Below are 13634 nucleotides of genomic sequence, written 5' to 3'. Positions count from 1 at the left end.
CTGACTAGAGAATGTATCTTATAGGTTTCTTTTTCTTTCTGGTGGTTTCTTTATTTCTGGGGACTGAAGTCTGGGGCTTGGAGCTAGGCAAGCACTCTACCACTGAGGTATACTTCTTTCCCCAAAAGTAAATCTACATTTAAAATTTATTTATTATTGATGGTGCACACCTGTAATCCTAGCACTTGGGAGGCTGAGGTAGGAGGATTGCCATGAGTTTGAGGTCAGCCTGGGCTACACAGTGAGCTCAAGACCAGCCTATACTACAAAGCAAGACCCAAAAATTTAAAAAAATAAAAAATTTGTTGCAACTGTTACTGTGACTACATGATTATTTTATAAATGTTTAATGAATAGAAACTTTGTTTCTAATTGCCCTAGTATCCTTTCAGTCACGCTGTTAGTTATATCCTTCATCATTTTATATATTTTCTTATAAATATGCACCAGATGGCACTTTAGTAAAGGACAGTAAATCCCAAACTGCTTGATAGCCTTTAAAAAGTTCAAAATCAAGCCAGAGAGAAAAGAAAAGAAAAGAAAAAAAGAAAAGAAAAGAAAAGAAAAGAAAAGAAAAGAAAAGAAAAGAAAAAAATGAGAAAAGAGAAAAGAACACTAACCCATAAGGGCTTTTCAAAAAAATGGTCTAGAAAAGGTCCTGTCCATCTGTAACATATACCTATCAAATGTCATGTCCAAAGGGGAAAAATGTAATTATGTATTCTCTTTTTCTGGTGTTGGCACTGGGGACTGAATCCTGGGCCTTGTACTGAGCTACATCCCCAGCCCTTTTTACTTTATTTTGAGATAGGGTCTTGCTAATTTGCCAGGCTGGGCTGGAACATGGTGATCCTCTTGCCTCACCCTCCAGAAGTCCTAGGATTATACAGGTGTGTGCCATCATGTCTAGCGACTAGATCTGTATTCCATCATGGGTGAATCTATTGACATTTTCTTTTATCTTTCTTAAATCTGCCTAGACACATCTGTATTAAGATAACATGATTATGGCCTGGTATGGTAGTGCACGCCTATAATCCTAGCACTTGGGGAGGCAGGAGGACTGCCTGCCTGGGCTACAAAGTGAGCTAAAGGCCAGTAAGTTCAAGGCCAGCCTGGGCTACAAAGTGAGCTAAAGACCAGCCTGAATTGCACAGCAAAACCCTGTCTCAAAAAGACAAAAAACAAAACAAAAAGAACCACCACATAATTTTCAATATAATACTAATTAACATACACATTAAACAGAGGCATAAAATCAGTATGATGTATCTATTACCATTCACTATAAAAGTCTACTGGTGTTGCAAAGGATATACTAATGGTATTATTTTCTCTTCAATCAAAACTAAATTCAGCCATGAAAATGAAACTAGAGGCAGGTTTACCCCAAAATCTTGTATTAGCTTTTGACAGAAACAATGTAAAGAAGTTGCACTTAAAAAATCTATTTGGAGGGCTAGGGATATAGCTCAGTGGCATAAGCCCCTGCCTGGCAAGCACAAGGTCGTGAGTTAGACCCCCGGTACCAGAGGGGGGGAAAAAAATCTATTTGGAGTGGAAGCTATTTTGTAGATAAACAAGGGTTTTATTATTTTTTAAAGATACAATACAAATGACATAAAAGTCACCATTTTAAAGCAAATCTTCATGGGATTTTTATGTTATGAAGTCATCACAACTATCTAGCTCCAACACATTTCCACCACTCCCAGAGACCCCATACCCGTTAGCAGCCACTGTTCCCAACTCTCCCCCTCCACTGGCAACCAAAATCTGCTTTCTCTGTAGTTGTGTAATTCTGGGTTTTTCGTAAATGTTACCATGTAATGTGTGGTATTTTATGTTCAGCTTTTCTCACTCAGCAGAAGTAAGATAACAATCCTACCTCTTCTCTAGTTTCTCTTTAAGTTGACTTTCTCTTATTCCCTGAGGATGAAGACAGTTCAGCAACTCATCTAGCTCCTTCTGACTATCACATAAAAACCTGTAGAGAAACAAAAAAAGGGATTACAACTCTGAAGAACAATCTAAATCAAACACTGAGTAAGGGGTCTAGAGCTGCTAACAGGAGACAGAAAAGTAGAACACCAAATCTGTGCAGAGTCTAAGATCTATAATCAAGATAATTTACTGTTTCCAAGAGACCTAAAGTTAGCTTTATCCTAGCATACTGCAGTCAATGTTTCCTACTACAATAAATAATAAGACAAATTTTATAAAGTTAATAAAAACACATGTGCAAGGCCAGAGATACAGCTCAGCGGCACAAGCGCCTGCCTGGCAAGCACAAGGTCCTGAGTTTGATCCCCAGTACCAAAAAAAAAAAAAAAAAAAACCCACCACACTTGTGCATATGTCTTTAAAACCTAACCCTTACCCAAAACCAAAGACAAATGGTTTTTAAAAAAGGAAAACTAATGGCTACGTATACAATTTTATCCTTCCATTAATAAAATCTAATCAAATTTATTTTCAATTAGATGTATAAGGTATGAATAACTGTTACTATGAATAAATTTTAATAAAATTTAATTCAGAAAAATTCTAAATACTTCTATTGCCAAATAGCTTTAAGAGCATTTCTACTGCTATGTAAGACCTATATTATTATATTAGAGGGAAAAAATCAAATTCCAAGCCTTGAATAAAACAAGTACTACTTATCAAAAAAACTAGAGCTTTGATATACAAAAAGCAATGAGTGTTGATATACAAGAAATCAGTGTAACACAAAATGTCCCTAACAGATAGTCATAGTATTAAATATTTTCTTCCTCAAGGAAAAAGAGCGAGCTACCAGGCGAATGCTCACATTACCATAGGTTCTGTCCTTGTTTGGGGATGGTGGTCTCCACAGCAATTTCTAGTGCTGATCGATGTGCGTTCATGCTTGCATTTTTGCCTACGTTTGCTTTCTTACCTAAGAAAAATGTAAACATTAAATTGTAATATAATCAATGCTCAATTCCTAGTTTCAAACCTAACCAGCACTCAGTGCCAAATCCAACAGCGAGTAACACAAAGGCTGCCTGCTAAACATGACATGCACAGTAAATGCTTATGTACCATGATGGTTCGACTTAACCTTTTTTGACTTTATGGGGTACAAAAGTGATATCCATCTGTAGAAACACTACTTCAAATTTTATTTTTTCCTAGAGTTACACTTTACAGTGTACTGCTATGCTCCTAAGCCATGCCACTGAGTTTTTAAATTGTTGTTTTTTTGTTTTGCTTTTGCGACAAGGCCTCACTATGTAGTTGAGGCTGACCGTGAACTCACTCTGCTGAACTCACTATGTAGCTCAGGCCGCCCTCAAACTCAGTGATCCTCTTGCCTTATTAGACTTCCAAGAGCTGTGATTACAAGTAAGCACCACCAAACCTGGCTATTAAATGCATTTTTAACATGCAACAGTTTTGAAAGAATAAATAAAACACAAAATGTACAATAGATAATATGAAAGGGAAAGAAATTGCTCAAAGGAAGGAACAACTGGGATGGGGGAAAGAAGAAAAAGAACTAAGGCATTATAGCTGAGATAACTGTACTGCTAATGTCTGGTGGATTACTGAAAGGAACAGTTAAAGCTTAATTTTTTTTTTTTTATACTTTGACCAATTTTGCATGCTTATATCTGGTAATCTGAGCAACGGATATAAAGACAATATGCCATATAACAACCATTGGTGAATTCCTACCATCTTGGTCTAATGAAACTCTGTATTGTCTCTAATGTTTTTTAAAATTATTGTTTTCTTATTCTCTTTAATGGTCTGATCAATCTTCCATTCTTACAACTGGTAATCTGAGTAACTTCACTGAAGACAACAATACGTAATATAACCACTATTAACTACCATCATTTAGCTTGAAACCCCTTATCATTTTAATGTTCTTGCTTTGTTTTGTTTGCATTTTGCTATTCCTTTTTTTTTTACTATTCCCTTTAAAATAAATTTTTTGTCTGTTTGTTTGGTTTTTTCTTTGGTTTTGTTTTTTTTTCCCCCGGTACCACGAATCGACCTCATGACCTTGCGTTTGCCAGGCAGGCGCTGTGCCTCTGAGCTAAATCCCCAGGCCCTCTTTAAAATAAATTTTAAAAAAACACACAACAGTTCTAATTTCTAATGATTTTATCAGGCAGTAATGCTGACCATAAACTGAGAAGCATCAATATTTACTCTCCAGTTGTACAGTTAAAACCTTAAGAATACTGTAACATAGAACTGAAAGAGTTGATGGAATAAAGCAAATAATTTATTCCTTTTATGTGATTTCTGTTGTTGTTGTTTGTTTTGTTTTATGAGACAGGGTCTCACTTTGTTCAAGACTGGCCTCGAACACACAGCAATCCTTCTGCCTCTGCCTCCTAACTGCTGGGATTACAGGTGTGTGCCACTGCACCCAGTTTTGGTTTTTATATAGTATTAAGAACAAAGGTACCTGGATGAAGTAGAGATAAGAAGAGCACACAAACTACTACAGATTTATCCCTGTAGTAGTTAGCCTTAATATAGATAAAATGTAAGCCGATTTATCAAAGCCTGTTTTAGAGCATCATAAGCCGGACTAACACTAAAGCTGGCTCTCTCCTCAGGCCCTATTCTTCTCCTCTTAACCTGCAGCAGCTAACACGTAACCTTGTTTAGTCTTTTCAGTTGGCTAACTCTGAAGAGACATTCCATTCTTGCAACCAGAAAACATAAAATTAGAACACCCAACAGGATGCTTCAGGGCAGAGGTGACAAACCTACGGCAAGCGTGCCACAGGCAGCTGTTTGATATTATGGAAAGCTCTAAAAGTTTTGTCAACACTGCTCTAAGACTCAAGATCTAAAGAAATTTAGATACCCACCTAGTCTTCTCCCAGAGGACTATAATTATTTAGGCCTGATTTCTGAATACTGTTAGAAGGTTTTGAAACACACTGTAAAACAATTCTTCATCCAGTCAGAATCTCTCCCAAGTTTGAAGATCCTCACTCCACAGTGAACCCTTCTGCCCTCAACTGGATATTTAAAACTACATTTCTCTGCAAGGTAACATAATCTGCACTTAATATAAAAATTCAACATGAGAACACATTAAACTTGAAGTTTTGGCTGGACATGGTGGTGCATGCCTGTAATCCCTACACTCAGGCAGCTGAGGCAGGAGGATTACTGCAAGTTTGAGACCAGCTTGGGCTACAAAGTGAGCTCAAGGCCCACCTGAACTGCATACCAACAACTTGTCTCAAAAAGATAGATAAACAAACAAGCCAACTTCAAATTTTGGCTACATTTTAAAAATTTTCTTATGTAACAATTCTGTACATTTAAAGTTTAGATTAGGAATTTCTCTAAAATGAAGCAGAGGGCCGGGGATATAGCTCAGCGGCACAGCACTTGCCTGGCAAGCAAAAGGTCTTGAATTTATTCATAGCACCAAAAATATAACAAAATAAAGCATTATTTTCTTAAAAAATGAAGGCTTCTAAAAAATAATATGATAAAACGTGTGAGAAACAATTTTCACTGGGTTATACTAATCCAGTGGCCCTAACCAGAACAATGCTGCCTCCCAGGAGACATTTGGTAGTGACTAGAGACATATGGCAATACCCTACAGAAAATGTATGGGACAGTTCCCACTACAAGGAATCATCTACATCAAAATACACTGAGGTTCACAAGACTGGCATCTCATGTTTAAAAATTTAAAAAAAAAAGTTTGAAGTACACTCATCGTATATAATTCAAGAGAGGATGTGCATACTTGCATTTATTTTAAAAACCAAACATATCTATATTACGAGAACCCAGATAAAAAATTCACCAGTATCCTTTATAACCCTTCCCAGCCATTAAAAGAAAAAACAAACAAACAAACAAACAAAAACCAGAGAGGTCTTGCTAGGGCACCGAGGCTGGCTCCAAACTCTAGGGTCTCAAGTGATATTCCTGTCTCAGCCTCATGAGTAACTGAACTACAGATAGTATCTCACACCTATCTTTGAGTCATTTATTTCTAGTTAGGTACTTGCTATTTTGCTGTTTCCTCTTACTAGAACTTAGGCTAAATGACATTCAGGATATTATCTGTCTGGTACTGTACTTCCCATATACACATTAAAAATTGCTTTGCACTTAAGAGATACTCCCTAAATACCAAATAAATAAATTTTGCAAGTAGAGAAAGAGGACATACAATGCTGCTTTCTTGGCCCCTGACCTCTCTCTATGCATTCAGGTCCACCCACATCAAACATTATCTACATAATGGCAATGAAGAAATTTTGCAAAAGAAAAGGTGACACAAGAAAAGATCTTCTTAATATTCAGCCTATAAGCTTCAGATTTTTCAATTTCACAATGGTGGGAAAGCGGCACACATGCAGTAAAAACAGCTGTTTTCCCAGGCCAGCAATACGTGGTACCACACTCTTGCAACACTGAGCAGCATCGGCCAGGAGCTGGTTCCCAGTCACCCACACACGCATGACGAAAAACACTCATGCTCTCCAGTGCACTGTGCTGTGAGCTTCCGGTGTCTGGCAGGCTGTGTGTACTCAATCTATTTTTTATTTTTACCCTATTTTCTACTTAGAAAAGGTTTACCAGAACATGAGGCCATTGCCAACTAAAGGAGCATCTGTAGCTGATACATTGTACTTACTGCGGGGACAGTAATCCTCATCAGGAGAGTCCACATGGTCTTTGCGGTGATGGTTGAATCGGTAATCAATGCTGTCATGTGCCCAGCCTTTCTCAATGAACAATCCTGGAACTTCATCTGAGAAGAGCCAGTATCTACAAATCACAATCATGTATTAATATATCAGCACTGTTGGTGACTTTGCTGGAGAAGATGACTACAGAGTATGATAAAACATTCATAACCACAGCTGACAGCTCTTCTCCTTTGCTCAGAATTCCAGACAGATAAAAACTGTAAGGCAGAGCAAAGCATAACAGGAATCTTTTAGAATGAGACTCTTTTGATGTCTAAAATTCCTAATTTCTAACAGTTTTCTATCTTGAGGCTCCACACAACGTATACATTTAAAATATATTACCAGGGGCTGGGGATTTAGCTCAGCGGCAAAAAGCGCCTGCCTGGCAAGCGCAAGGTTGTGAGTTCGATTCCCAGTACCAGGGGGGGGAAAAAAAAAAATTATATATATATAACCTGATAACATGACACTCTACATAGAAGACCCCCAAAACTCCATTAAAATATATTACCATTTTTAAAGAATTCAATTTGGATTACATTCCGTCTATCACGTAAGTCTGTCTCAGATTTGCAGTATCTTTAAGGGCCAGAACATGTCTTTTGGGAGCAATGCAGGGCCTCAAACACACTAGGCAAATACTCTAGCATTGACCTACATCCCCTGCCAAGGAACATGTCTTAATGAGCTCTGTAATCCTAGCCATTTGGCACAGTTAAAAGTCAAAAAATGAGTGATGAGCAATTATGTTTTCAAACAGAACTTGAAAATTCAGTAAGAAAGGTTATTCTTAGTTCCTTAACCTGTAACAACAGTCCCACAAATTAAAAAGATTAAATTTAGTAACTTACCTATTATGATTTCGATCAGTACCAATAGGAGTCCTACGCATGACTAGCTTTGCCCTGGCAATTCCTTCCTGGAAAGCCTTCTCAGCAGCAGCTTTGTGCTTCCGTATTCGTTCTTCTTCGGCTTCCCGTTCTAGTTTCACTGGCAAAGGTTGAAAAGAAGTACCCCACATAAAGGAGATGTTCATCAAACCTGAAGTTTCCTTCTCTGAATTCTGTCACAATGACATATGAGGCAGCCAACTTCTATTTCGTCCTCCTATATTCCTTAAATTTTCATTCAGTCTTACCCATCACAGCCACTGACTCCTCAAAAAGATCAGGATGAAAAAGCTAATAAAACAACTATTCCAAGATAAAACCTACCTAGGACTGAGGAATGACAGTAATTCTTTTCAAAAGCCTTGATGACAAAAAACTAAGAAGGCGAGGGTTCAGAAGCACGTGTGAACAAGGATAATCACTAGAGGGTAGTAGTGTAGCTCAGTGGTAAAGCATTTGTGCAAATCCCAGTTCACACCCCAGCACTCAAAAAAATCAACACTGAAGAACATTTTTCTATTATTATTCAGCAAGCTATTACTAATAATGATAGAAAAAACTTACTATTCATTTCTGATTTTTCATTGTGAGTATATTCTATTCAGAGAGAAATTTCCTTCAACAATAAAAAAAGCCCACCAATGTTACTTTTAAGTTTCTAATTGTCACAAACTCTGCCACTGTAAGGTACAGAATACTGCTGTTTACAATGCTGGAATTTTTAACTTTGATCCTCTACTGATGGTAACAGCTACAATATGGTGAAACTACGAAAAGGGCATCTGTCAATAGATGTTACTTTAAAAATTAAAACATGGCCAGGTGTGGTGGTGCATGCCTGAATCTCAGCAGTCAGGAGGCTGAGGCAGGAGGATTGCCTGAGTTCAAGCCCGGCATAGGCTACATAATGAGTTCAAGGCCAGCCTTGAACTACATAGCAAAAGCCCTGTCTCAAAAAAAGAAGACAAAAAACATAAACATAAAATTTATGACCTCTAATAGTCTTCTAGACTGATGAACTATGTCTGCGACAATAGTTATACAGACATCACAAAGGTAATGATAAAAAGAGTAATGGACAAATTAAAGAAAAACATTCTCCTAACACTACAAACAGACACACATTAACTTAGGGTAAACCACAATGAAGATCAAATCAGCATTCTGGGAGGCATAGGCAGGAAGACCACAAGTTTAAGACCAGCCTAGAACATAGCAAGACCCTGTCTACTCCGCCCCCCACAAAGGCATGCTGACATGGTGGCACATGCCTCTCTGTAATCCCTGCACTCAGAATGCTGACACAGAAGGATTTCTAGTTCTAGCCCAATCTGAACAACTTTGCAAGACTCTCTCAAAATTAAAAGGGCTGGGGATGTAGCTCTGTGGGAGAGCAGACTGGGTTTGAGTCCCCATTAGGGGAGGGATCGTAACACCAAATTTAGGGGGTTTTTTGAGACAGGGTCTCACTATGTAATTCAGAGTGACTCTGAACTAACTATGTAGCCTACACTGGCCTCACTAATGGCGCTCTTCGTGCCTCAGCCTCTTGGGTGCTGGGATTATAGGCATATGCCACCATGTCTGCATGCCTTTGGGGAGATAGGTCTTGCTATGTTTTCCAATGAAAGAACGTGGAAGAAAAGACATACAAATAGGGAATTGGGGATGGCAAAGTAGAAATCATGGAAGTTAAAATTATGGAATAAATGTAACAAGAAGTAACGGAAATTAAACAGATCTATACACATGCAAAATATGTTTATAGATCAGAACACAAAATATTACGATTGTGATGCTCTCAAAATTGTTACAAAATTAATCCAAAAATCTAATGATTTAATAAAAGGGAATTGTATCTACCAATTAAAGTTAAATTTTACAGTGCCATAATAAAAAGATATGCCTGTAATCCCAGCACTCAGGAGGCTGAGGCAGAAGGATTGCCATGTGTTCAAGGCCAGCCTGGGCTACATAGTGAGATGAAGACCAGGCTGAACTATATAGCAAGACCCTGTCTAAAAAAATAAATAAGACAATTTAATAATGGGCAAAAAATCTGAATTAACATTTTTCCAAAAAGATACAAATAGCCAACAGACCATGAAAAAATGCCTAGCATTATCAGTCATGGAGGGAATGAAAATCAAAATTACTATCAGATAACAACTCACATCCACTAAGATGGATATAACCATAAAGATGAACAATAACAAGTGCTGGTAAGAATGTAATCAGAATCTTGAAAGTTCCTCAAATCCTGGAAGCTCTCAATATGACTCCTTGACTCAGGAATTCCATTCCTATGTACCCCAAAGAATGAAAATACACGCCTGCACAAAACTTTTTACACTAATGTTTATAGTAGTAGTAGTCATATACAGCCAAAAACAGAAACCACTTCAGTATTTACTGACTGATGAATAGCAAACAAAACAGGGCCAAACAACAGAGTATTATTCTGTCCCCAAAAGAACAAAACACCAATACATGTTATAACATGGACAAACTTTGAAACCATGATGCTAACCGGAAGAACTCAGAAATGAAAAGCCACAAATTGTATGATTCCATTTGTAAGAAATATCCAGGCTACGTAAATCCACTAAATACACTGGTAGCTGACCCCAAGGGGCTAAAGCCAAAAAGAGTAAGTGACACTCAGGGCTTCTTTGGGGATGACAAAATGTAGAAGTACACAGAGGTAGCCTCCTGGGATTTGCCTCTTTCACATACCATATTGTTTTATAGACTAGAGCAGGGTTCAACCTCAGAAAATGCAACCCGAAAGAAACTTGTCACAAAAAACTATAAATTTATCATATGATTCCATCTTAGGAAATGTCTAGGCAAATTAATAGCATGTGGACTGGTGGTGATGACCTAGGGCTAGGTCAGATGGGTGGATGAGGTAGTGGGGATTTATTTTGGGGGTGATGGAAATGTTATAAAACTGTTTGTGGGAGCCAGGCATGGTGGTGCACACTTGTAATCTCAGCACTTAGGAGGCTGAGGCAGGGAGGATTGCTGCCAAGTTCAAGGCCAACCTGGGCAACACAGTGAGTTTTAAGGCTGGACTGGAATACACAGCAAGAATCGATCTCAAAAAAAAAAAAAAGTCTATGGCAATGACTGCACATATAGATTGTGTGTGTGTATATAAATAATTATATACATATACTTTTTTAAAAGTGTATGTGGGTTTGGTCCTTTACTAAGACTCCAGCATCAAATTAATCTATCGTTAACTGCAAAAATCCATGCTGAACATTTCTAAAACATACCATAGGGCTGGGGCTGTATGTAGCTCACTGGTAAGAGCACTTGCCTACCTTAAGCAACACCCCAATTTCAAACCCCAGCACCCCCTGCCACACACACACACACACAGTCACTCAAATAAATAAAACCTAGTCAGTGCTGGGCTATTACAGAAATAACTGTATGACTAGTTAAGACAAACATAAGACCCGATCATTACTGTGGTGTTCTTTTACTGTCTTCTAAAGGGCTTCCCTCTTTCCTCTTAGCATAAAATTTTACCTTTCATTTCTCTTTCCTGGATTTCCCGTTCCCTCTTAGCTTGCAGGGCAAGCAGTCTTCTGCTCTTCACAGCACTAATCATATCTTCAGCTTCCATATCCACCTGGGGCTCAAACTTTACAATTTCTTTTTTCCTATCAGTTTTGCCTAATCCATTCTCCTCCTTGCCATTTTCTTTATTTCTGGCTTCCATTTCTTTCCGTTTCTGTTTCTCTGCTCTCTTCTTATCATTCTCCTCCTTTAACACAGCAAGTCGCTCCTTCCACAACTCTGCAGACATCTGCTGTCTGGTCTCCATGTGGTCCTGGACCGAGTATGTCATGAGGATCCGGTGGCACAGCGCTGTCAAGATCCGTAGCTTTTCCTCTGATGTTAGCTCAAAAAATTCAGAGGTCTCCAGCTTCTCTAGGAACTCATCTTGCACCTCATTGTCCTCAAAGGGCGCTGAATCTTTATTGTCATCTGTGTCTGAACCCTCACTTTCCTCCTGGGCATCAGATCTGCGCAAGCAGAGCCGCACCAGCTCTGAAACAGAATGCAGAGTGAGAGGGATTTCTGACAGCTTCATCCCCAATTCACCATAGTCTTCTGCTATTTCATCTTGTAGTAAGGTCTGCAGCAAGATGACCAACACTCTGTTCAGGTACAAAAAGCCACCCTTCTCTGCACTCAGGGCTTCCATGAGGGACACAGCAGTAATGGGATACTGAGCATCTGGTAGGAGAAGTCCGGAATAACAGCTCAAGAACTCCACCACCAGGGCCACATCCCCAAAGAGGGTGTTGGGCAGCCCTTCAGGGGTATCCACCAACCGAAACGCTGGAAGATTTTTGCCAGCTAACTCTTGGTCCTCATACCGCTTCTGTTTTTCTAATTTTTCAAGCATTTCTTTCTGTCTACGTTCTTTGGCTTTTTCCTTTAACTTTTCTTTCAGCTCCTGTCGTTTCTTTTTCAAGTATTCTTTCCGCTGCTCTTCAGACATAGAGGCCCACCTCTTTCTATGCTCTAGAAGCTCATAGCGTTTCTGAACAATAGTTCTCAATTCCTCTGGGAGACGAGCTCGATCTTCACTAGAGAGAAGGCGGGCTGTCTTAGAGATAACACAAGAGAGGGCACTCTTCTTGTCTTCTCTGTCTTTGTTTTCCTTGTAATAGGCAATCAGGTGTAGGGCAGCAGGAGGCAGGTGTTTGTGAGGTTTACTAGAAGACCGAGGCGTACCCCCAGAATTCCGTGGGGCTCGTGTCATCTTCTGAGTTCCTTTAGCCATATCCAACAAAGTCATCTGCTTCATTTTAGTCTTAGGAGTCTTTAAACCCTTTTTGGGAGATTTAGAATTCCCTGTGGACTTCTGTCCATTCAGAATGCCTTTGCTTCTGCCCTTTGCCTTCAAAGGTTTGTCACTGTGCTTCCCTGGTTTCTTGGCAGGGGGGCCTTTCTTAGGAATGTGAAAGTTAGCATGGAGCTTACTGGGTGACATCATCTTCATCACCTCCTCCAGATGTTCTTCTGGAGACTTAGAGTTCTTCGAGTTCTTCATTTTGAGTGGTGAACCATTCAATGATTTCTTCAAGTGTACATGACACCATAACTTGGGATTCAGTGGTGAACTCAGAGAAGAACTGTCTGTCTTAGATTTCTTTGAGGGTTTCCTGTCTGGGGATCCAGTATTCTTCCTCTTATTAGAAGGGTTCAGAGTCATGTACTAGAATTTAAGAACAGGAGCAAAATTAACTTTAAAAATTCATTTAAAGAAGTAATATTTAATTATTTTAAAGGTTGTCTTCCTTAGGTAAAGTTGCACATTCATTTTTCTTCACAGACATTGTATCCCCAGAAAAAGAAGAAAAAAAGATGTGATATTAACTGTTTTTGCCTATACCAATACAAAATTCTCTTGATATCCAGATTTAAAGACAAACATAGCCAGGCCTGGTAGCACACACCTGTAATGCCAGCACTCAGGAGGCTGAAGCAGGAGGATCACTGCAAGTTCAAGGCCAGCCTCAGCTACATAATGAGTTTGAAGTCAGCCTGAACTGCACAGCGAGACCCTGTCTCAAAAAAACAAAAAACAAAAAACCCCCCAAAAAGACAAAAATTAATTAATTAAAGAATCTACACTCTGGGGTAGGGTATAAATGAGTACTTGCCTAGCAACGCAGAGGCTTTGGATTCAATCCCAGATTGGGGGATGGGGGTATTTGCTTCTCCTGAAGTAGGGCTGGATTTTCACATTTAATCCTTCATTACTCAGTGCAAACCCCTTAGGCTCATTCCCTAGTACTGTTAGGGGTGGGGGTGTTTACCATCACTACCACCTATGATTTTAATGATTTAAAGAATATAGTTCACAGGGTAAAAGTTCACAGCTAAAACCAGATGACCTTTAGAATATTTGACTTCTACCAAACGCAGCTATGCACATGGGTGACATGCAGAACCTCCTGGTGTTGAACAGACAGGACTAACTTGAGAAACT

General features: G+C 39.0%; 1 protein-coding gene across 1 annotated transcript in view; it reads right to left on the bottom strand.

Annotated features, from left to right (window-relative positions):
- Nucleotides 1–13634, bottom strand: part of Baz1b (bromodomain adjacent to zinc finger domain, 1B) — a gene marked incomplete at its 5' end in the record, with an annotated part of 57301 nt that overhangs the window by 20719 nt on the left and 22948 nt on the right. Inside the window, 5 exon segments of the mRNA XM_013520577.1 lie at nt 1889–1987; nt 2821–2923; nt 6665–6798; nt 7574–7712; nt 11156–12857. Coding sequence (XP_013376031.1) covers nt 1889–1987; nt 2821–2923; nt 6665–6798; nt 7574–7712; nt 11156–12857 — 2177 coding nt within the window.

The sequence above is a fragment of the Chinchilla lanigera genome, unplaced genomic scaffold, assembly GCF_000276665.1.
Source record: "Chinchilla lanigera isolate Chin_1 unplaced genomic scaffold, ChiLan1.0 scaffold00055, whole genome shotgun sequence".
In the NCBI taxonomy this organism is placed as follows: domain Eukaryota; kingdom Metazoa; phylum Chordata; class Mammalia; order Rodentia; family Chinchillidae; genus Chinchilla; species Chinchilla lanigera.
This window is presented reverse-complemented; position numbering and strand designations above follow the sequence as displayed.